The 25043-nt window shown below is 41.4% G+C and overlaps 1 protein-coding gene across 2 annotated transcripts in view; it reads left to right on the top strand.

Annotated features, from left to right (window-relative positions):
• Nucleotides 1-24193, top strand: part of LOC120533394 (gastrula zinc finger protein XlCGF57.1-like) — a 27307-nt gene extending 3114 nt beyond the window's left edge. The window contains exons 2-4 of one of the 2 annotated variants that reach the window (XM_039760247.1): nt 4113-4645; nt 9397-11893; nt 23727-24193. In XM_039760247.1, the coding sequence (XP_039616181.1) occupies nt 4147-4645; nt 9397-10802 (1905 nt within the window). In that variant the 5' untranslated portion in view covers nt 4113-4146 and the 3' untranslated portion in view covers nt 10803-11893; nt 23727-24193. Of the gene's footprint in view, nt 1-4112; nt 4646-9396; nt 12165-23726 lie in introns of both variants that reach the window. The other variant, XM_039760246.1, reaches the window with a different exon arrangement.
• Nucleotides 24194-25043: the final 850 nt, after the last annotated feature.

Raw genomic sequence — 25043 nt, 5'->3', positions numbered from 1 at the left:
TATATATAGATATATCTATATAGATATATATCTCAATCAATAAATGGATTGTTCTGGACACTCTGGCACAATATTTTTTTTACAAACAGAATGAGATTTGAATGGCCTTAGAGATCATCTTGAAGACAGAGAGGAAGTTCTGAATCTGTGTCATCACCGCTGAACTGCTTTAATAATCTCATTTTAACTGGTTATATTTTACATATAATCTTTGTGACTTTGCATTTCATTTTTGTGGTTTTACAAATACACAAAACGTTTTTATTAATATTTTGGTATCAAAGGTTTGGGCGGAGGTGGGGGCGTCACCTTAGGTGTTTCATTAAAGGGCTAAGCTGGGTCAGGCATTTTAAATCCTGGTGTGTGAGACAACAGCCTGCAATCGGTAGCCAAATCTATTAAAATCGCAACATCTGCTGCATTGACCAGAGATTTGAAAGTGCAAGGTGAACCATTAGGGCCCTAAGTTCACCGCTACCTCCAAATCTCTCACCCATTAGCCTGTGAAAGCCAAGTGGATCACCTGGGTGCCCCTCCAGGCCTGACTCTACAGCACATTGGCTCCTTATTTCTTGTGTACAGCGTCCAGTGAAGTTCTTACTTGCACGTCCTAATCTCCACTCTTGAGTGCCATGGTTAGTGAATCCAACTCCTGGACCTCGAAACTTCTCTCTGCCTTAACTGATAAACCTCAGACCATATTGTGACAAGTATTTTAATGAGCGCCATAAAGGGCACACTAAGCAACAGATGGATAGAAAGGCGCTATATAATGGAGTTTGGTGAATACAAGGTGTATAACCACTTAAAGCTGTTACTCCAGTGCAGTCCATGCTGGGCTCGTGTCCTGGTAAAACAGTTGTTTGACTATTTTTGTGGACCCTGACACGCCTTGTGGTTAATTTATGTATTATTGCTCACGAGATGTAGAAGAGCTCGTTTAATTGAGGCTTTCTGAGTTCAATAAAAGTTTGTGCTTGCAATGCCACTAGAGGGCAGTAGCGTTTCCACATACAGTATCATTCCTAATGAATCGGTACATTTAACTCCTTCTAGACCAGGGGTTCTCAACGTCGGTCCTGGGGACCCCCTGTCGCTGCAGGTTTTTGTTCCAACCAGTTTCTGTTTTTAATTGAACTTCTGGGCTAATTAAGTGAACTGATCTTTCCCAAGTTTCTGTGTTTAAGGAACAATATATTAATTAGAAAACTAAGTTTGCTAAAAAAAAAATTAAAATGTACCAAGTAGTTATATAGGAATAATGTATTTTTTTTTTCTTTTTAACAGTATTTTCATCTTGATTTTCATTCTACTTTTCTAGGTGTTCTAATTGTTTAGTTAATCCATTATTTACTAATTAGTGGGTCTGACTCTAAAGTAGCTGCAGCCTTTGATTATTCAGTGTTGTCTGCCTGGCTGTCTGCTCTGCTCGTTTTAAATTGTCATTATTAAGATACAATGAAGGGAAACCGATGTGTTATATTATTTGAAATTGGAAAAAATCAAATACTCAGTTAGAGGATCTGTACAGACCTTTTTCAAAACATGGCAGGATCTAATCAGTAATATTTTAAAATAAGTTCATAAAGCACAGAGAATTTTTTTTTTTTTTTTTAATTAGGTATGTTTACAAGCCTTAAATTTAACGTTATTTGGCTTGCTCTCTCTCAGGGGTGGGGATCGATCTGTTCTTAACTCAATTTTTCTTTTTGTAAAATCTTGATTGCTTTGTATGGATTGTAATAAAATTAATAAAAAAAAAAAAAAAAGAGACAATGAAGGGGGAAAAACTGCACAGAGAACGGGCAAAGTATAATGAAATCAACAAAAGAGAGTTAAGCATTTAAATCCAGAGCAAAAGCAGAAATATTTATAAATGTCTTATAAATGTAAAAATCATGTTGCTATGCTTTTCTGAATGTCGAATAAAAGAAAAAAAAAATACCAGCTAATTAAATGAGCTCAGTGCTATAAGGTGTTGTCACTTATTAGGAATCTGGTTGGAACAAAAACCTGCAGCCACAGGGGGTCCCCAGGACCGACATTGAGAACCCCTGATCTAGACATACATGTAACATGGTGATGTAATTCTGGGGTGGAATTTGCAACAGTTTTTTTATTTAACTTTAAAATATTCTTGTCATATGTAGCAAAAGACTGTGAGCTTTTATTATAGGTGACCTTTTTCAGTGATTATTGTCTGGTGGCTTACAGAACAGTGAAGGCAGTTCACATCCAGGCATCAACTTTCAATAAAGGAGCTTGGAGACGACTCTTCAGGTGAAAAGTATGTGATGGAGGAAAGAACAGCCCTGCTGTGGTGGGGGACGAGCAGCGAGGTGAAGAACGCACTTAATGTTTCAATTTCACAAAATGATTTTTTTTTTTTTTTCATAAAATGAATATGTACAGCAAACTAAGCTCGGGTCTTATAGTGCGTACGTGTATGTGTGTGTGTATATGTTGTGAACCTCGCCCCGGACACAGACAGGCAGACATGTTCATGTCGCCCACAATCACTGGTTTATTTTCCATTATTCTTTTACAATTCCGCTCACCAACCCCAATACTCCTTAGTCCAGGCCACTCCAATGCCTTCTCTTTTCTCTCACACTCTCTTTCTCTTTTCTTCCCACCGCCTCCTTCCTCCTCCAGACGTTGCCACTCTTCCACCCGACTCTTGTCAATGACCGGAGGGAGGCGGCCCCTTTTATAGGAACCCGGATGGGCTCCAGCTGCTTCCCGGCAATCTCCCGCGGACACACCCCGTGTGGCGGAAGTGTCGGCTGCGCACCCGGAAGCCGTCCGGGTGTCCCCTGTCGTCTTCCCCCCGGCACTTCCTGGTGTGGCGGAAGTGCCAGGCCCCTGGAATAATGAGGCACTGGGGCGCCGCCTGGCGGCGGCCACGGGTCCCTACAGGGCTGGGCTTCCAAGCCTTTTACCCGAGGCCTCCTGCATAACCAGGACGGACGCCCCCACTCGGTCAGGAGGAGGCACAATGGACCACAATGTGTGTGTATATATATATATATGGCATTCTTAGTCTGAAACACGTGTCGTGTACTCTTTGCATTATTTAACAGTAAAACTATTTCAACCATTCTATATATATATATATATATCTTCTGATTTTTCAATGATGTCCAAAATGCTATTTCCTATCCAGTAAAATCTTTTGTTTTTCCCCAACCCGTTTTCCAGCCCTTGCACTCTCCGTGTCTTCTCGATACTTTTGATCAGATGCAGCCTCAACATCTCATTTCTGCCTTGGAGTTTGAATTATAAGACACTTTATTGGATAATGTTTGTGTTGTAATATAAAGAATTAAACAGTTCATCTCTTTGCTTTTAAGTTGTAGTCCTGAAGATCATTAATTGTGTCTATTAAATTTCTCTACAATATGACTCAGCACTTTGTCCAGGGACTGAGAAGTGGAAGTTCATGAATTTTTATTCACGTTTCTGTCTCATTGTTGGGTGTTTGATGTTGATTCTGAGATATCTGTTAATCTTGCGCTTTTGTGCCAGTACTGTACAACAATAACTCTTATGTTGATAGATTTACATTTTATGTATTTTTATTTTCATTTTCCCACTCACTTTTTCTCATTACTAGTTCTGGTAGCCTAACCCATTTTCAAGCTCAGTGCCTTTCCTTCTCTTCCTCTCCTTTCTTGGAGACCATCTTCTTCCCCAGCTGATGCTCAGGTCTTTCACTTCACTACCTTCCATTCAACTCCATTGGTCTTTTCTTTGTTGTGTCCACTGCTTTCACATTCAATTCCATCACATTCCCTCACTTAGGGTCAGAAGAGACTCCATCTGCATTCACTTTCCAAAACTCAGTCAGCAGATCCAAGCTATGATCCTTCAATCTTCTGATTGTTCCTTTCTCTTACTGCCCCATTCTAACAGTCTCTCTTACACAGTGTGACCAACACCTCAATCCCCTTCCCACTTGTCCAATCACAATCACCAATTTCCTTGCCAAAGTGCCAGTGTTTTAGAGGGGTCTGATTGTAATGAGCTGTGAGGAATGTCTGAATGAGTCGCCCCCAATGTATATGTTTAGTTTTGGAGAACTTTTCAGTTGTACTTTTCTCTGCCTACAGATCACAAGAAGGCTGCTATCACCACTTGTTCCATATGGAGAAGGCAAACTCATCTGTTCAAGGACCTCAACATGAGAAATATAAATGTGAAATGGGGGTCTCTGATGAAGTGTGTAACTATGAGCAAGAAACATATGTCAGAAAGCACTGGGGCCTCCTTTTGATGCATGGTATAGAAGTTGATGAAGAGCACTGTAAATGGAGTTCTGGACATCTGGAAGAGGAAAGCATCTGCATGAACAAGCAGGAGGATTGTGATAGTGGACCTATGGACTTTACAGTGGACTCTGAGCTGTTGCCTTACCTCAATGATGTGCAGAAAAACAAAACTGTCAGCAGCATAAAGGAAGAAGACCTCAATTCTGAGTCGGACAGGCAGTGTTCTTATCCAGATGAAGAGGGTCCTGGATTGGGATTGACCCCCAGTAGACACTGCCCCCAACAGCAACTTTCTGTCAATGTGAAGTTGGAATCTTTAGAATCTGACATTAAGAGGACAGTCAAAGCATCAGATCCAAGTCCTTCTGGAGAAGGTAGGTGCTAAACTACAAAAACTATCCTGGGGCACTGGGCTTATGGGTTTGACTTGACATGCACAGCATTTTCTTTATCACTGATTAAAAAATTTCAGCCTGATTTTGGTTTGTGCATTTTGTGACAACAAGTTAAGTCATATGTATCACATTTTATAATGAGCAAATTATTTTAATCCTTGAGAATTTATCACCTTTACTCTTTTTAAACACTGACATGACTGGCATTGACCACCATTAGGCACATTAAAATGACAGTACAAGTGCGGTCAGATGAGCAGCATGCGGAAGTTGGAAACAATTCTTAGAGTAGGTCGGTGATCAGGGTTCGGGGTAACGCGTTACAAAGTAAGATGCTCCTACCATTTAATATCGTTGCTGGAAATGAATTAGTGTAATACTCAACACAGCCTCATTACTCTTTCAAGTTTACTCGTTTCACTTTCCTTCACTGAGCAATGCAGGTATTTGGCCGAATATCAGTCAGGTCGATTCTATCTATGCTCCTCCATTACATCATCACAGAGTAGAAAAGTTTTTGTCAAAACGGTATTCTACTGTGTTTATGTACAAAAAAATCCAAAATGCCTCCAAAAAATGGTAAAATGTCCAAATGTAAAACTCGCGTAGCAATTCCCTTTTATTGATTTGTGTTCTATGGAGCTTCAAGTTTCATTTTTGTGTTCTCCACATGTTTAGGATTGTGAGTGTCATTATAATTGGCAAAGTCATCATTGTATTACTAGAACAAACAAAACACATACAGTGCATCCGGACAATATTAACAACGCATCACTTTTTCCACATTTTGTTATGTCACAGCCTTATTCCACAATGGATTAAATTCATTTTTTTCCTCAGAATTCTACACACAACACCCCATAATGACAACGTGAAAAAAGTTTACTTGAGATTTTTGCAAATTTATTAAATAAAAAACTGACAAATCACATATAAGTATTCACAGCCTTTGCTCAATACTTTGTCGATGCACCTTTGGCAGCAATTACAGCCTCAACTCTTTTTGAATATGATGCCACAAACTTGGCACACCTATCCTTGGCCAGTTTCGCCCATTCCTCTTTGCAGCACCTCTCAAGCTCCATCAGGTTGGATGGGAAACGTCGGTGCAGAGCCATTTTAAGATCACTCCAGAGATGTTCAATCAGATTCAAGTCTGGGCTCTGGCTGGGCCACTCAAGGACATTCACAGAGTTGTCCTGAAGCCACTCCTTTGATATCTTGGCTGCCACCACCATGCTTTACTGTAGGGATGGTATTGATCTGGTGATGAGCGGTGCCTGGTTTCCTCCAAACGTGACGTCTGGCATTCACACCAAAGAGTTCAATCTTTGTCTCATCAGACCAGAGAATTTTGTTTCTCATGGTCTGAGAGTCCTTCAGGTGCCTTTTGGCAAACTCCAGGCAGTCTGCCATGTGCATTTTACTAAGTAGTGGCTTCCGTCTGGCCACTCTACCATACAGGCCTGATTGGTGGATTGCTGCAGAGATGGTTGTCCTTCTGGAAGGTTCTCCTCTCTCCACAGAGGACCTCTGGTCACCTCCCTGACTAAGGCCCTTTTCCCCTGATCGCTCAGTTTAGATGGTCGGCCAGCTCTGGGAAGAGTCCTAGTGGTTTCAAACTTCTTCCACTTACGGATGATGGAGACCACTGTGCTCATTGGGACCTTCAAAGCAGCAGAACTTTTTCTGTAACCTTCCCCAGATTTGTGCCTCGAGACAATCCTGTCTCGGAGGTCTGCAGACAATTCCTTCGACTTCATGCTTGGTTTGTGCTTTGACATGAACTGTCAACTGTGGGACCTTCTATAGACAGGTGTGTGCCTTTCCAAATCATGTCCAGTCAACTGAATTTACCACAGGTGGACTCCAATTAAGCTGCAGAAACATATCAAGGATGATCAGGGGAAACAGGATGCATCTGAGCTCAATTTTGAGCTTCAAAACAAAGGCTGTGAATACTTATGTACAGTACATGTGCTTTCTCAGTTTGTTATTTTTAATAAATTTGCAAAAATCTCAAGTAAACTTTTTTCACGTTGTCATTATGGGGTGTTGTGTGTAGAATTCTGAGGAAAAAAATGAATTTAATCCATTTTGGAATAAGGCTGTAACATAACAAAATGTGGAAACAGTGATGCACTGTGAATACTTTCCGGATGCACTGTATCCAAAAGTTCAACAAAATGCTTGCATGTTTCAGGAAATGAGCCCTGTGCCTTTAGACTTACTTTCTTTATTTCTCTAAAGATCTTCCAATAAAAACTAAATGATGGGTAAATACCTGAAATGATTGTAAGGAAGTACTTCCAGACGGGAACTAAACATATTACTTTTTGTCAGTAGAATGAATGAATTTAGCTGGAATCATTATTTGTTATGTGAAATACTGAGTTTCACTTTAATTTCCTGTATCACTACACCAGAGGTGGTCCTGTTCCTTTGATTTTAATGGGGTGTAATTAAGTCATAACGGTGGTTTTCTCTGGCCTTTCCCATGCAGATCCCACCAGCCCACCTGTTAGGCCCTCACACAGGCATAGCTTTCCAACGCCCCGGCCTGTACATTTTAACTGCGCACACTTCTGTGTGTACTCCTGGTGACATTCACTATTGCATACACCCTTTGTGTAACAGGATGGGGCAGTGATGGACACGTATCTCTGGAACACTGAAACACAACATTGTCATAGTAGTTTATTTGTACTCCAAGGGGAAAATCAAGACTATAGAAAAAATACAAGAACTTCTAGCCTGACTTACAGTAGGAGAGCTGTTACCATCTGATCACAGGCTTGTAGGTGGGAATAGAAAGATTAAGACTGTGGTCAAATCAGCCCAGTGGTGCCACAGGTTTACATTTAAAGGCATACTCTGACTGTTGCCCTTTCTTTCTCTTGGATGGGGGCTTGACCTGAGTTTTGTTTTGTAATGTTTGATGTAATTGCATGGAATGTAACTTGCTTTTAAAAAAAAAATTAATTGCAAAACAAGTAATAATAATAATGAAGGTATTTTTGCTTTGCACCCTCCTCCTCCATAACCTATCATCTATGGGGGAAGAGTGAACACTTTAGAATCATGAATAATTTCAATATCCAGATTTTAATTGATCTTAATGTTTTAAGGTCCCCTGATACCAAAAAAAATGATATCTTGATGAAGGGTGTGTTTCTCTCTCTGTGTGTATCACAATCTCTTGAAGACGGTCTATAGCTAAAGCGGCTGGATGAGAAAAATACCAAACTTGAAACTTAGGCCCGTTACAAGATGACAATGTGGTAAGTTTTTGAATACCACAGGTGCAGCTTGTGTCCACCAGCAGGACATGACATACACTTACAAATGTTTATTTTCCCTTCTAATCTCACACGTTTTTTTAATTAAAATCTGAAATAGTAATTCATTTTTAAAGAAAATAAATAAACACATTATCTTCATGACACCCCGTAGTCCTCATTATGGCTACAGGATTGTACAGCTCCTTTACTCCGTATTCACCTGTCAGCTTTGATGCAGTGCACTGGAGATGAGTGATATTTTAAATAGCAGTACTATATGAGCAAACATATATAGAAATCCTTACCATTTAATAAGGACTTTAAATGGCTAATTCCACATTATGTTTCCTGACAAGTGGTTTCTAAAAAGAAGGAACTGCAAGAAGAAGCTGAAGTATTCAGAAAACTGTATGTCGTCTCTTTATATCAAGTGTTTAAAGCGTACCAGAGACCGTGTGACAAAAGTTTGGTATGTGGCACTTGATGGGCAAATCTTTGCCTATTATTAGTGATAAGCCAATGATTTGAGGAAAACTGAATCTCCAATGAAACGTTGAGTTTCACTTTGAAGAAAAATAAACCAATAAGAGGAAGATCTTCTGTCTTGGCAGACAGAGGGCCTGAAGCCTCGTCTCGTTGTGGCTGTGTAGCCCCTTATTTATCAATGAAACCTCTCCAATACAATTGTGCTCCCCACCCCATTAGCCCCCAAAGTTCTAACTGCATTTCTCAGGATTTTCGTTAGCTTCAAATAATGCAATGAAGTCTTGAACTGGAGGCTTGTCTTTCCCAACCCATTTCACAGTTGGCCATAGCATTTTCTTATCAGTAATCAAGGGTGCAAAACTATTAGGGATAGAAGTTACAATAGCTTAATTTAAGAAATCTGTTTCTTTCGTTAAGATATCTTAAATTATCTTTTAAATATACATTTCACAAAATGCTTAATTATAACAAAGACTCAGAAATGTGAAACAATCACAAATGCACAATAGCAAAGCAATGTTTCAGAAAACAACTGTAGTCTGGTGCAGTCCTTAAACTCGGCTTATTTCTCCTCTTCATATTTTAATTTCCAAGTATATTTTTGTCCCCAGTAGATTTATTAATCTTTGTTTCAACTCTTTTCTAAAGGTTGTACAGGTCCAGAAAGCATATACAGCATTGCTATAACAAATGTCTTACCAAACTAAATAAATACATGACATTTCTCTTAAATATAATAATCGGGGGTGGCTAAAAACGAAAATAATTGATGTCCATTCTCTTCACTACCCCATCAGGGGCTCAATTTTATACTTTTTTTTTTTTTTTTTTTGTGGTCGTGTTTGCAGTCAAATCAGAATCAGTAAAATGAAGCCGAGGTAATACTGACATGAAATGGTTGTCTCTTGACAGATCTCTTTCGAAAGCTCACCTTTATCTCCATATTTGTTTTTTTTTCTCTAGCTTTACAAGCCAGTGGCAGCTTCTTCTTATCCCCATTGGCTCAGACATCTCCTCAGTGCAAATCTGAACAGACAGTGGATGAAAAGAATATGAAGAACCTGACATTAGCATCAGAGAGTGGGATACCCGCCTCTATGCAGGATGATTCTCAGCCGGAGATGAAACTAAACACAGTTGGTGTGATCACCACTCAAACTTGGATACCCAATACAGACTTAACCACAGTCTACCAGACACAGAGGGAATTGGTTAAAAGCAAATGTAAGTCCAGGAATGGTAATCTGTGTCAGACACAAGAGGAGCCATATGAGTGTTCTGAATGTGGCAAGATATTCCAACAAATGAGCGATCTAAAAAAACACAGAATAGTTCATAATGGAAAAAAGTCATTTTCCAGTCCAGAATGTGGAAATGGATCTACCTCCATTAGTAACCTACATAAACAAATTCACACAGGAGAGAAGCCCTATTTTTGTTCAGAGTGTAGGAAGCAATTCCGATCAAAGAGAACTCTTCAGGAGCACAGAAGTATTCACACAGGAGAGAAGAAATATTGCTGTTCAGATTGTGGTAAGAAATTCCGAACAATTAGCAATCTTCAGCAGCACAGAAGAGTTCACACTGGAGAGAAGCCATATTCCTGTCCAGAATGTGGAAAATGTTTTACCGCCCTTGGCAGCCTTCATAAACATGTAAAAATTCACACAGGAGAGAAGCCCTATTTTTGTTCAGAATGTAGAAAGCAATTCCAAACACAGAGCAATCTTCAGGAGCACGGAAAAATTCACACTGGAGAGAAGCCATATTGTTGTTCAGAATGTGGAAAGCGATTCCGACAAAATGCAAATCTTCATGTGCACAGAAGAATTCACACTGGAGAGAAGCCATATTCCTGTCCAGAATGTGGAAAAAGATTTACCGCCATTGGCAACCTTCGTACCCATGTACAAATTCACACTGGAGAGAAGCCCTATTGTTGTTCAGACTGTAGTAAGCAATTCCGAACAATGAAAAGTCTTCAGGCGCACAGAAGTAGTCACACAGGTGACAAGAAACATTGCTGTTCAGATTGTGGTATGAGATTCATATATTTGAGCCATCTAAAGACCCACAGAAGAATTCACACTGGAGACAAACCATATTGTTGTTCAGACTGTAGTAGGCTATTCCGAACAATGAGCAGTCTTAGGAGGCACAGAAGAACTCACACTGGAGAGAAGCCATATTCTTGTTCTGACTGTGGTAAGCGATTTCGAACCAAGAACAGTCTACAGATCCACAGAAGACATCACACTGGAGAGAAGCCATTTTCCTGTTCAGAATGTGGAAAAGCATTTACCACCGATGGCAACCTTCATAGACATGTAAAACTTCACACAGGACAGAAGCCATATTATTGTCCATAATGTGGTAGGGGATTTACCAGCATTGCCAACCTTCAGAAACTGCAAAACATGTCAAATGCACACTGGAGAAATATATATTGTTCTAATTAAGGAAAACAATTTGCCGTAATGAATAACCTCGATGAACACAAGAACTCATAGTGGAGAGAAGGCTCAATAGGGATGATACAAGTACTAAAAACAAGGCCTGTATTAGTGAAAAGATCACTTCATGATTCAAGAGTCAGGTTTACATCTGTCTTAAAAGTACTCAAACGAATCCGTTGCTGAAAATTTAACATGGAAGCCTTAATGTAGTAAGTGGGAGGATGAAGAATGAAGGAGCATGGGGGTAGGAGAGAAATGTAAGTGTCCATACTGTTTGAAGCTTGATGAGTATCTTCATGTTGTGAGGTTTGATGCACACCACACCTCTGCAAGGTAAATATATTTTTAAAAAGGACCCTAAATGTAATTCAAAGTGGCCGTCCATCTCCCTCAGTAAAAGGTACCCACTCCCTGTCTCAGCAACATGGTAGGTGATGGTTGTAGCCATAAGCGCAACATCTTCAGATGAACAGAAGATCTCCAAATGTGGTGTCAGTCCAAATGGACAGTATTGCTGGTCCCACCACAGTGGACATGGTCAGGACACAAACCTACAACACGAGCAAAAAAAGAAGGAAACTGCAGAGAGTCCAGTGGTCACCTGAAGATAAAGCAGGGAGGGAACACAAGTGCATGCTTGCTGCCGCTCCTCTCTGTGAATAACACTTTATGTTGAAATTTGCAATGAGCCTTTCACAGTTTGCATTGCTTTTCACTTTGTCTCACTGTGTGTTTTCTTCAAGGATCCAAATAGATACTTTTTGTCCTCAGTTTTGGATATGTTTTTAGGGATTACTCCTTTGCTGGGTTTGCAGCTTGTGAGACAATTAAACTGAATTTCTGTGAGCTTCACTTAATGAAACTTTTTTTCGATTTCCCAGCCCGTTGCCTGACGGGGAGGTCGAGATTTTATGAAAGTTCCATTTTCTTTAATGTACTGGATTGCTGTCCACACTTTTTCTATGTGATTCAACAGAGAAATGACCCGATGCTCGGGCCCACCTGTAAGTCTTTCCTGGTTGTGTTGGCCCTGCTGGCCCATTTTGTTTCTTCTTTGTGTACTTCATCCCGTGTTTCAGGATGTGTTTGTGTGGATTGTTGACTATTTGTCATCTTTACTTGGGGGCTTGTGACACTATGGGGATCACACCTGCTGACTGTCCGTTACTGTGTACTGGGACCCCCAAGCTTTCTTCTTGACTCTTGCTGTGTTGTTGTCACCTCTCACCTTCCTCGCTGTGCAGCTCTGCTTTTACATCAGCTTCTTGTTTGACAGTTAAGTCCTGCCTTTGACGTATGCTGAAATACTCTCGCGATTGATATCTGTATATTAAACAATTTGATCAGAGGAGACAGTCAGACTGGAATATCTTAAAAGACTTTGGTATTGTGTGGTGCCCAAGATTTGCATACTGTGAGTCCGTGTCAAGAAACACAACTGAGGCTTTTTGCACTAACAGCAATACGTCTGTTTGATGCACACCTCACTGGTACTGGGACGGCCAAGTCAGACACTTTATTTCATTTCAAATATTCTTTCTTTTTAGACATTTTGGTATATGTCCAGACCACTGAGTGTGTGTGTGTGTGTGTGTGTATATGTACATGTATTTTTAGGTGTTTACATTTTTTAAAGATCTTCCCAAACAAGGTAAATTCCCTGTTTTGATTTGGGAAAATGGTTCAAGGGGTTCTTTAGAGTAAGTGGGCAAAAACCAGAGAGAAGAGGTCCGATACTTCAATAAAATTTACTTATTCAATTATAACATATAAATACATATGAATAGTAGAATGCAGTAACAATAGATTATAGAAACATATATATATATATATATATATATATATATATATATATATATATATATATATGCATATGCTTACAGTAATATTAAAAGACCCAGAGCCATCATCCTAGATCAGTAGACTGAGGGAGCCCGCATGTCAGTCTCGTCAGAGGATCAACCCGTGTGCCTTGTCAACGTACCGGGCGGTGTGCACCTTTCCTCACGGTTGAGCGTCCAAAGAAACTGAGGGCAGAACCTTCCCTTATATACTAATTAGGTGTCCTTGCCCAAAAACGGCCTACGTGGAAGCAGTGTATGCAGAAGTGATCAGTTTTAGCACACACCCTTTCCCACGAGACACGGTATTGTTTTTTCTCTACTTGGCCCTGACTGAGGCAGTGCCTAGTACTAGAAGACACAGTAATATGCTTACATGTGAAAAAAGCCTCTCGAAGTGAAAACCAACTACTTACATAGCCTTGGCTGTATCTTTAGAACATTCCCGGCTGTTTCTCCCAAAACATTTGTCTCTGCAGCTGGGTTTGCACTGAAGCGACCAATGCCCATCTGCTCTACTGATTCCTTTCCTCTCTTTATCTTACCTTTGCTTTTTACAGAGAAAAATCCTTCCATTACATTCCCCATGGGAAGAAACAAAGTTCTATCTGTCTTCTATTTTTTATAATGAGTTGCTGCATTAAATAAAGAAAGATCATTTATTAAGTGGAACATAATATTGGAAGTAAAGAAAGGAAGGACAGTCATGAAGTGTTTGAGTGTTTATACTGAAAGGTGCTATAGAAACAAAGGAAATAATAGTCATTAAGTGGTGTATAAGAATGAACAGTATGAAATTGTCTATAAGACCTAAAGCGAGAACAGTCATTGAGGTGTGTAAAATAATGTCCAGAAAAAAAGAAAACAGATAAGCAAAAGTGAATAATGAATTCTTGCCGCCCTCTTGTGGTATAAATGTAAATTGCAGGCATATTCATCCTCTATTGCACAGGTGTCAAACTCCAGGCCTGGATAGCCGCAGCGGGTGCAGGTTTTCTTTCTAACCCTTTTCCTAATCAGTGTCCAGTTTTCACTGCTAATTTAACTTCTTTTCACTCTATTTTAATAGCCCTGTTTTTAAGGATTAAGTCTTCTTAATTGATTCTTTTTTCCATTAAATAACAGCCAAACAGAAATGAGACATGAAATGAGCCGACAGCTAAATTGGGGCTTCAGACTCCAACCAGTTCTTTAATGAGAAGCTGATTCTTGCTGTTAATTAAACCCGTTCTTCAATTCCATGGCTTTTTGTTGCTCTCTTTTTGTTGATATTCTGTTTTTTTCTAAGAACTCCTAAAATGTTTTGGTAACCTGAGGGATCAACCTTACTGAGCCCTTCATCTTTATTTTCAGATTTTGTTTGATGGGTACAGGTGAGCTGGTCATGTCCTGCTTGTTTTATGTCTCATTGCTGTCCAGCTGCTAATTTAAGGAAAAAACTAAGGGGCCCGAGTCAGGCTAATTAAAGCCAAGGCTAAAGAAGTTAATTGGCATCAAAAACTGGTCACTAAATAAGAAGATGGTTAGAATGAAAACCAGCAGCCACTGTGGCCCTCCAGTACTGGACAGGAGTTTGACACCCCTGCTCTATTTCTCAAAAAAATTCTCTAACAGCCTCGCTGTGCTTGCTTCGCTACACATGCTATAAAACAGTGTGCACTTGAAAGAATGAAATAGGACATCATTACATGCTGCTTATTCTGTGCAGAAAAAAGACGACGTCAACTGAGAAAATGAACTCCAACTGCATACAGAGCTACGGTGGGTCATATGTGGGGACCTGAAAGTTGTTTCAGTGTATCTTGCCTGTTCTGCAGTCACGCAGGTTAAATTTGCACGTGTTAGTGGGACAGCAGAGCCAAGAACGGACATTGGGTTCAGAAGGAATTTTGGGCTTTTAAAATCTGATATCAACTTTGACATTTTGATATCACGTTTATGAAATTTGATGTCGCACTTTTAAAAATTGATGTCACACTTTTTAAATTTGATATCAGAGCTTAAATGCTAATGTATATTTTTTGTCATTTTAATATCACGTGTTGGAAGTTTCCTATCAAGTTTGAGGATGCTGATGTCAGATTTAAACAGCATGATATCAAATTTCAAAAGCTCGATATCCGGTTTGTAAAGCATGAAATCAAAATTTAAAAGTTTGAAATCAAATTTCAGTAGTTCAATATTAAATTTCAAAAGCTCAATATCAAATTTTTAAACCGTACTATCAAATTTTATAAACTTGATATCAAATTTTAAAAGCTTCATATTTAATTTAAAAATGATGTGATCATCATTTTGTAACTGCCTATATCAAGGAAAATGGATTACATGTTAGAATGGCCTGCCGTAGTAAACTGGAGAGCTAACAGGATGGGAGTGAGAGACCTTTACATTTCCATTGTGGTGATGCCCAGGAGGAGGGCTTGCACCTCCTCCAGACCACGAGGGGGTGACTGCCCTGGTTGCTTTGGGGACCACGGGTAGAGAGCATTGAAGCTCAGCCCTGTAGGGGCCTGTGGTCACCACCAGGGGGCGCCTTGCTGCTTTTGGAGCCCTCGACTTCCTCAGCACTTCTGCCTCACTCGGAAGTGCTGGGGGGAAGAGGACCGGGGACACCCGGTGTGCTTCCGGGTGCGCAGCCAGCACTTCTGCCACAGAGGGGAGTGCTGGCGGAAGAGTGTCGGGAAGCACCTGGAGCACATCCGGGCGTGTATATAAAGGGCCTCCTCCCTCCATTCGATGGCTGGAGTCGGGTGGAAATGGACAGTCTTGGAGGAGAGAAGGCGTGTACTCCTGCCAGAAGTGTGTTGCAGTAATCCAAAAGTAACACAACCCAATCCTGGACCAGATGTTGTGTTGCATGCTCTGTCAGATAAGGTCTAATCTTGTGGATGTTGTACAGCGTGAGCCTGAATGAATGAGCAAGGTTGCATACTGACTTGGCAGGTGTTATTGACGGTGATCTAAGCTGTACAGAGAAAAGGAGCTGGACAGTTTTTGCCAGGTTGAGCTGTAGATGGTTGTCCTTCATCCAGGTTGAGATAGACATGCAGAGACTTGCGCTGATACCATGTTGTCCTCGGGCAGGAAGAACAGGTAAAGTTGTGTGCCATCACCATAGCACTGATAAGAGAACCCATGGGATTGGATGATGATGGTGTAGGTACACTTGTACATGTCTGGTGTGACCTTGACAACTGTTCTCACCAGGACACACTGTAGGATCTGCTGAAGATGTAGGACTCAAACCATCTGAGAGCAGTCCTAGTGATACTAGTGTCTGAGAGAGTGGCAAGAAGGATGGCGTGGTTCAACATGTCAAAGGCAAAGGAGAGATCTAGCAGGATCAGAACCGATGACATGTTGGTAGCTCTAGCAAGTCATAGTTGGTTGACAAGTGGTTCCTCTTGAACACAGAATGGTTGGTATCCATTCTGTACAAGAAAGGAAGAGACCTGGTTAGAAACAACACATTCAGGGGATTATCAGAGAAGGACTGGAACAGAACATTTCTCTGTATGCAGATGATATGTTACTGTATATATCAGACCCACAAAATACTGTGCCTGCAATCTTAACAGCACTCACAGAATTTCAAAAGATCTCTGGTCTCAGAATTAACTAAAACTGTGCTCTTTCCAGTGAATTCTCAAGCATACAATAGCAGATTGGACACCTTCCCTTTTATCATTGCAGATCAGTTTAAATAGCTAGGGGTAAATATCACAAGTAAATATAAAGCTCTTTATCAACAAAATTTTGCCGTCTGTATGGAAAACATTAAGCAAGACTTGCATACAGTAGATGGTCAACCCTTCATCTCAATCTAGCAGGAAAAATGAATGTTTTCAAGATGAATATCCTTCCTAAGCTTTTTTTTATTTCAAAACATTCCAATATACATCAAAAAATCATTTTTAAGCAATTAGATTCAACCGTAACCTCATTTATTTGGAACTTTAAACATCCACATATCCAAAGAGTGACCCTACAACCCTTTCAGTTTTATTACTGGTCAGTAAACATACAAACTATAAAAACCTGGCCATGGACACAAATAAATGAACATACACAGGCTTGGTGCATAATAGAAGTAAAATCCTGCAGTACTTCTTTATATTCCCTGCTTGTGCCCCAATAAATGCAAGTTATCGGAAATATACTAATAACCCAATTGTGCTTCACTCACTCAGAATATGGAACCAATGTAGGAAGCATTTTAAGATGGAGAATCTTTTATCTGTGGCACCTCTGCATGAGAACCACCTTTTTCAACCCTCGCAAACATCTGCAGTTTTTAATATCTGGAAAACATAGGATTAAATTATTTACAGATCTTTATAAAGACAACATCTTTGCATCCTACGAGCAATTACATTCCAAATTTAACTTTCCATCAACACATTTCTTTCACTATCTTCAAATTAGAAACTTTGTTGAACAGAACCTGCCCGATTTTCCTCATCTCCTTTCCTTCCTCTATGCTGGAAAAAATATTGCTCAGTTTCGAGGAGTCGGACAGTATTTCTGCAATATATAAAATTATTTTACAGTTCCTCCCTTTCAGAGATCCAAGAGGACAATGGAAAAAGGATCTCTCACTCAACATATCAGAAAAGAAGTGGAAGGTAGCAATGTGGGGAATTCACTCGAGCTCCATATATGCAAAGTGTACAATTATTCAACTCAAATTATATATCGAGCACATCTGTCTCATTTAAAACTGTCCAAAATGTTTCCAGGACAAGATCCAACCTGCAAACGCTGCAATCAAGTACCAGCTTCACTGGGCCACATGTTTTGGGCCTGCAACAATTTAACATCATTTTGGACCAAAATATTTAAGTGCTTTTCAGACAGCCTTGGTGTCACAATCCCTCCTAACCCATGTGGAAAAATAAAAATACAGGTCAATAAATTGTGCTTGACAAATCTGATGTACGTGACAGAAAGCATGTTCTATGGTGTGTGTGGTAGGAGTCACGCAGACCCTGCATGCTTATAGTGTACGTAAACAAGTGCTACTTCTCGGTTTTGGGCGTCTACATGGAAGGCCACGGGTGTGGACTCATCGAGCCCCAAACTAAGGAAACTAACAGATGTACTCCACCTTTAGATTTTTTATAATGCTGATTCAGGCTAATGTTTTGAAATACTTGTGTAACTAAAGTCATAAGACAAGAATCCCTATAAAAAATCTGAAACCCCGACCCCTCGGTGCAGATGAAGGGCAGGTGTCCTAGGACTGTGCTTCTCTGTCATTCTTACCTTTGCCTGGTGTGTATTAATAAAAGATTTTTTACTAACTTTAATTATATCTCTGTCTTCAGTCACAAGAAACGACACTAGACAAAAAGTGTCCACAGTTTTCTGGCCCAGGCGTGGGGCGGGAGACGGCCGGCGCTGACTCCTTGAGCGGGAAGACCTCAGCGATCTGTCTTCTTGAAGCAGACTGCCGCTACTGAGTGCTCCGGCAGCAGTGTAAGCAGCTCCGATAAAAGTTAGGACTGCCCTGTCCTGAGATGGCTTCTGCGTGAGGAGTCCCCGGTCTCCTCCTGGTTCAACCACGGTGACTGAGAAGGATTTCCTGACAGAGCTAATTAACACCCAGGCTGGGGTAAGTACCATCGGGGGATTCCTGGGATATAAGGGAAGACGTAACAGGTTTGCTGGTATTGCCCTTGAAACTGGAAGTGACTGAAAGTATAAAATTACTCTAACTGGGAGTTAGGAGTAGGTATAAAATTACTTTAACCAGAAGTCACTGGCTGTTAGGGAAAGAAAAGAAAGTGGCGCTTGCTCAAAATTTAGAAGGGAATCAGGTTTTTAGGACTAGGTGCGTGGCACACCTTAAAGAGAGCCTAAAAGATTCAGTCAACGAGCAAGGCTGAAGATAAGATATAAATGTTAACAGTTTAAATGGTTAAAGTAGGGGAAAGAAATTAAAAGTACGTACTGAATAAAAAAAAAATTGCTTCCTGGCGAGAGGGAAGCAGAAAATTAGTGATGGGGACACATAGCAGCAAACCTGTTAAACAAAATAGGGAGGGATCAAAATCATTAATGTTAGAAGGACTGTTTTTGGAGGATCACCAGACGTCTAGGAAAAAAAAAAAAGTTATTTATAGCTTACAGAAAGTGCAAGCAGATTCAGGACCGCAGTCGAATGAAAAGCAGAAGAAGAGCAAGAAAAGGAGAAAAAAAAAAAAAAGACCCGTTATATCCCACACTTGTTCCTCCACCTTTCCTACACCATCCACATCCACAACCCCCACCTTCTCCTCCACCACCTCCAGCGCCCACCGCACCAGAATTAAAAGATGATCCCTTGGGGTCTGGTTTCTTTGAAAAAAATCATTATGATTCCTCATTACACACTGATCCGGGAGATGACAAAAGTAACGTAATTTTCACGATCCTTGAACCTCCATTTCACAACGCACTAGAAGTCAAACCCTATTCCTTCAGCCCCCTAATCAAAACACCACCTTTCGATCCCCCTTAAAGTCCCCAAAACCCACAGGCCCCTTATTCGAATGCCCCCTGATTGAGATCCCAGAACCCCCCGACATGATTCAATGCAACCTGCAGGAGCTAATAACCCCACTACTGTAATGATACATCGTAACTGGGACATTCAAGAGCTGAAGGACGTTGTGTCCGAATTGCCTGATCCCAAAGTCATCGGTGGGTTTAAAAAATTTAAACAATTACAGCAGAATGGACTCGGGTGCTGTGGAGAAAGCTTGGCACCACATGGGACACTCAATCATGGACAGCATAACAGAAACCCGTGGCAGTGGAACGAGGCGTTGCCTCGGGGCCGGGATGAAGGTCCCTTTATTACGCAATGGGAACATGTTAAAATAATATTAAGGACAAGTATAAGAAAGGCAGAGACTGGTCTCTTATCTCGGCTGCCAAACAGAAAAAAGATGAGACAGTAGATGAATGGGCACACTGAATTTAAGAGTTAATGGCAACACACTCCGGCCTTGAAAATCCAGACAACCGAACTAAAACTGTAGTTCCTCTTTTTGTTTCTGGACTTAGAAGCGACATTCAAAACAAGGTATCCTGTATTAGATGAGAGGCTGCCGCGTTTGAGGAAGTAAAACGTCACGCAGTGCATGCTGAACGACAGAGCAAGCAGAAAGAGTCAGACACCCAGACAAAGCTGATTGCAGCACAAATGAACTATTATACTGGTGGGGCCAAGAAGTTGTGGACGTGGAGGATTTTTTCGGGGACAAGGGTGTGGACGGGACGAGGTAGCGGATATATGTTACCTAATCCAAGTGGATCATCCACTCAGCTGCCTCCCCCTCCAGATCCAAACGCTACACCATATGCTTGTTACGGGTGTGGTGAAATGGGACACTTCTGCCGCAATTGCCCTCACAAGTGCCCACCCCCTCCTCCACCACCTGAACAATTTGATGTTTCATGGACATAGGAATCCGCAGGGATCCCCATCCCTTCTCTTCAACTACCTTTGCTCACCCATAATTCAGAGACTGATCCATTATTGACTTTGCTGGCTGGTGAATGGCACTGAAACTGTTTTCCTCGTGGACACAGGAGCCACGCGCTCAACCCTTTCGCTGAAGGAGGTCCCTGCCTCAAGAGATTCTTCGAGTTCAGCTGCATTCCAGTGATTCCACTTTAACACACGATTTCTTTTAAATCAGCTCTGTCCAGTTAACCTCTTAGGAAGGGATCTCATGACAAAACTCTCTCCATTTCAATGAAATGTTTCCCCACACACCATCCTTCTTAAAGCCCTTCACTCATTTCCCTCCTGCTTGTTTCCCAATCTCCAAGCCCCTGACACCCTATTGCACTGCCCAATATTTCCCTATAGAAGTAGACACCCCTGGCTAGAATCTTTTCTTTCTATCAGGTACCTGCCCAAACCCTTCACATCCCCTGCATTTTCATTTCCCCACAAAAGCTGCTGCATTTGTACATCTTACATATTCACAGAATATTTTTATCTTGGTGGGTCAGTACCTCATATTTCTTTAGCTAAATCAAGCACTGTACATTGGGTGGAAATCGGACCATGGGTAGAACAATGTCTTAATAGAACAGACTGGTTACATGTTGCTCAGGTGTTTTGATACCTCAGACCATTTAATAACTAAAGTTGTGCTTCAAACTGATTTTTAGTGCACGTGCATTGTGCGCACTTCCCTTTCTGTTTTCATTGCAAACTACTTCCCTTCTTGGCTCTCAGCGCTTCCTGACTCTTTGTGGTCTCAGGGTAAAAATGATTATGGAAGGATAGCCCATTGTGAGCCTCTGGTGATCTACCCAAAATCCTCCTTCCGCCCGCACGTGCCCAGTATCCTCTGTCTCCTGAAGCAGAGGCTGGCATCTCCACCGTACATTCGATCTTGTGAACGCGTGCATTATTCCAATTAAATATTGTCCAGTTAATTCTCCCATTTTACCTGTAAAAAAGGCTGACGGTTCATGGCGCTTTGTTCAAGACTTACGACAAGTGAATGCTGCAATCTTTCCTAGAGCTCCTATTGTACCTAATCCTTCCACTATTCTTTCTGCAATCCCTCCCTCTGCTCGTTATTTTTCAGTAATTGATTTAGCCAATGCTTTTTTCTCTATCCCCGTACACCCTGACTCGCAATTCTGGTTTGCTTTTACTTTCCAAAGCCGCCGTTGGACATGGACTGTCATGCCTCAGGGATATACTGAAGCCCCTTGTGTGTATGGACAAGCGCTTGCTCAAAATTTAGAAGGGTTCTGGCCAGACCGAGGTAGTACATTAATACAGTATGTAGATGATATTATGTTATGCAGTACTACAGAAGATTGTGAGCAGGACACTAAAAACTACTGCATTCTGGGGACAATGGACATAAAGTTTCAAAGGCTAAATTGCAATTAATTCAAACAACTGTAAAATATCTGGGTCATGACATCACCATTGGAACAAGAGCTCTCTCTAGCGATCGCATTAACACCATTCAAACTCTTCCTAGACCTGTCACAAAACAACAGGTCATGTCTGTATTGGGCATTTTAGGTTACTGCCGGCAATGGATTTTGAATTTCACTGAAAGAGCACAGCCGTTACAAAATTTAGCAAACACCCCTGGCCTTCCTCTTTCTGGTCAGGTGCAATGGACCGAGCAGGCTGAGAAGGCTCTCTGTGACTTGAAAAAGCACTGTCCTCGGCCCAGCTTGGGCTTCCGACTTTCACCCATTCACTTGTTCGTGGACGAAAAGGGGGATATATGAATGCAGTTTTAACACAATTACATGGGGATAAACAAAGGCCAATAGCATATTTTTCGAAAAATTGGATCCAGTGGCTGCAGCACTTCCGCCTTGCCTTAGGGCTGTGGCTGCCACAACAGAAGCTGTGCTAGCCAGTACAGATATAGTGCTCATGAGCCCCCTAACAGTAAAGGTGCCTCACGCTGTACATTCCATTTTAGTACAGGCTAAGACCTCACATCTCACTACTGCTAGGGCAATACACTATCAGAATGTACTCTGTACTTTGTCAAATGTTACGATTGAAAGATGCTCCACTTTAAATCCAGCCACGTTACCCCAAATAATAGCGATGATGAACCGCATGATTGTCAGAAAAAATTGCAGAAGTAGTAAACCACGAGTAGATCTACAGGAAACACCTTTAGAAACGGAGAAATTATTTTTGTGGATGGATGTTCTTTGCGATTGGAGAACGGTGCACCTCAACTAGTTACGCAGTGGTCCAAGGGGACCACCTGCTGGAAGCAAATCGAATTTCATCAAGTTTAAGTGCACAAGCAGCTGAATTAATAGCGCTCACTGAGCATGCCAGCTGTCTGAAGGAAAAATCATAATTTATACAGATTCCAGATATGCCTTTGGAGTCTGCCATGATCATGGGACATTATGGAAATTGGGGGATTTAAGACCAGTACTGGCAAGCCCATCCAACATCAAAAGTTAATCGAATCCCTCTTAGACGCCATAACTAAACCATCAAAGCTAGCGATTGTTAAATGTCAAGCTCACACAGGAAAACAGGATTGTCAGCAGAGGAAATGAATTGGCAGATTATTTTGCAAAAAGGCTGCACACAGTAACACACCAATCTCTTTATTCCAACAGAGAAATGACCAGGACCCTGATAATCAAATTATTTCTCTACAGAGTGCAGCCACGGACATCGAAAAGAAAAAATGGTCCAAAGAAGGATCCTTCTTTGATGGAGTTTGGACTCACCAGCAAACTAACAAACCTTTTCTCCCAAAAGCTTCTTTTCCAGGTATGGCAAAAATAGCCCATGGCCTCGACCATGCGGAAGAGATGCCATGGTTCAAGATGTTGAAAAGCATTGGGAAGCTGTAGGCTTCTCCACATATGCAGAGCAATTCTGTAAGCGATGTGCCTTGTGTCAAAGGTTTAATGTGGGAAAAGGCACACAAGTAAGTCCCGCCGTTACTCCTAACCCAATGGGACCATTTGAACACCTCCAAATGGATTTCATTGAACTAACACCGTCTAGGGGTTACCGATATTGCCTTGTGATTGTCGATGTGTTCTCCCGATGGGTAGAAGCTTTCCCTTCTAAACACAATGATGCTAAAACGGTTGCTAAAGCACTAATTAAAGAAATTATTCCAAGATGGGGCATCCCGCAAAAGTTACAGACAGACAATGGTACTCACTTTGTGAATTCCATTATAAATGAATTGACTACCTGGCTACAAATCAATGTACATCATTACTGTAAATACCATCCTCAAAGTGGGGGTATTGTGGAACGATGCAATGGCACCCTAAAAGCTAAGCTTGCAAAAATTTGTGAACAAACCAATTTATTAAGATGCTTTACCCCTGGCTTTAATGGGATTGAGGGGGCGGACACATCGGCAATTGGGACTATCGCCGTTTGAAATTCTGACAGGACGACCCATGCCATGGTTATAGGAAATGTGAATCTGCATACCGTGGACAATGATCTTCTCTCTAGTCTTGCAGGTCTCCGAGCCTTGTTGAAGGAAGTCCACCAGCAGGTTAATCAGGCCTGGAGGACCAGCCCACCTTCTAAGGATTCACCAATTCCCTTGGGTACCTGGATCCTGGTTCGAGACACTCGCAGGAAACACTGGCATCAGCCTAGGTGGAGAGGACCATTCCAAGTTCTTCTATCCACACCTCATGCCGTGAAGGTTGAAGGACTGCTTGCTTGGATCCACGCATCGCATTGCAAAAGATGGCTCTCCTAAAACTACTTTTTCTATTGTCTGCTGCCCGCACACTCTCAGGCTACCCAAGAATGGGTGGTGATCTCCTCGTTTACAAGATGAAATTGAACCGGAACGAGAAATACCCGAATATCACAGTCACACAGGGACTCACCACTTCAGTGCAAATTGACTTCTGTTCAATTGTAGACTGTGGAGCCGGACGACAAGAACAATGGGTCTGGTCTGACAAATATGTTTATGCTTTCAGCTCCTTTCGTCTCCGAGGACTGGTGCGGTCGATGGAACCTTGTCTTTGCAAATACAGGACCAGATGACTGGGGGTACTTCCCTTTTAAAACCCAGCAATACAGCTTAAAGGCTCGATTTTCTATAACTAAGGGACATGCCACTAATGACTGTGGTGAAAATCAATGTAATCCTCTGATTATTACAATTAAGAACCCTACTGTTCATGACGCTGGTACTTCTATCCTTGGGGCTTATGTCTCAGGAAGTGACCCCTTGGGAAAATGTAATATTAGGGTACGGGACCCCTTTTCTTCCCCCTCCAGTGCTTACCTTAACTCCTCCACCCTTGACACCACTCTTTCGCCTGACGAATCGGCCCCCATAGTTCGTATGTTGAACCTAACCACCTTAACAAGCACCTTTTCAGTAGAAACTGGCTATGGAGACCAGAATAGATGGCTGCAGTGGGTAATCTATTCAGCAAAACGGGTTAACCGTTCTCATTGCTACGCTTGCGCAGCCGCACGCTCTCATTTAGCTACAGTCCCTTTCCCACTATCCAAGAAAGGTGGAGTGTGTGCTATGTTTGGTGACGCCTGTTGCACATACATCCCTAACAATACTGCACCTGATGGGTCTATTACCCGTGCACGTGCTGGCCTTACAGCCCTTTCTAATGAACTTGCCACTAACTCTGGCATCTCTAACCCTTGGGATCAGTGGTTCATGTCCACCTTTGGATCCTGGGGGCAATGGCTAAAGTCAGTGTTTATTTCTTTGGCAGTGGCATTTATCGTCCTTCTCCTCGTTGGATGTTGCATTATTCCTCTTATTCGCTATATTGTATCTAA

Source organism: Polypterus senegalus, chromosome 8, assembly GCF_016835505.1.
Source record: "Polypterus senegalus isolate Bchr_013 chromosome 8, ASM1683550v1, whole genome shotgun sequence".
Classification (NCBI taxonomy): domain Eukaryota; kingdom Metazoa; phylum Chordata; class Cladistia; order Polypteriformes; family Polypteridae; genus Polypterus; species Polypterus senegalus.
The sequence above is the reverse complement of the archived record's forward strand: the minus strand, read 5'-3'. Positions and strand labels throughout refer to the sequence as shown.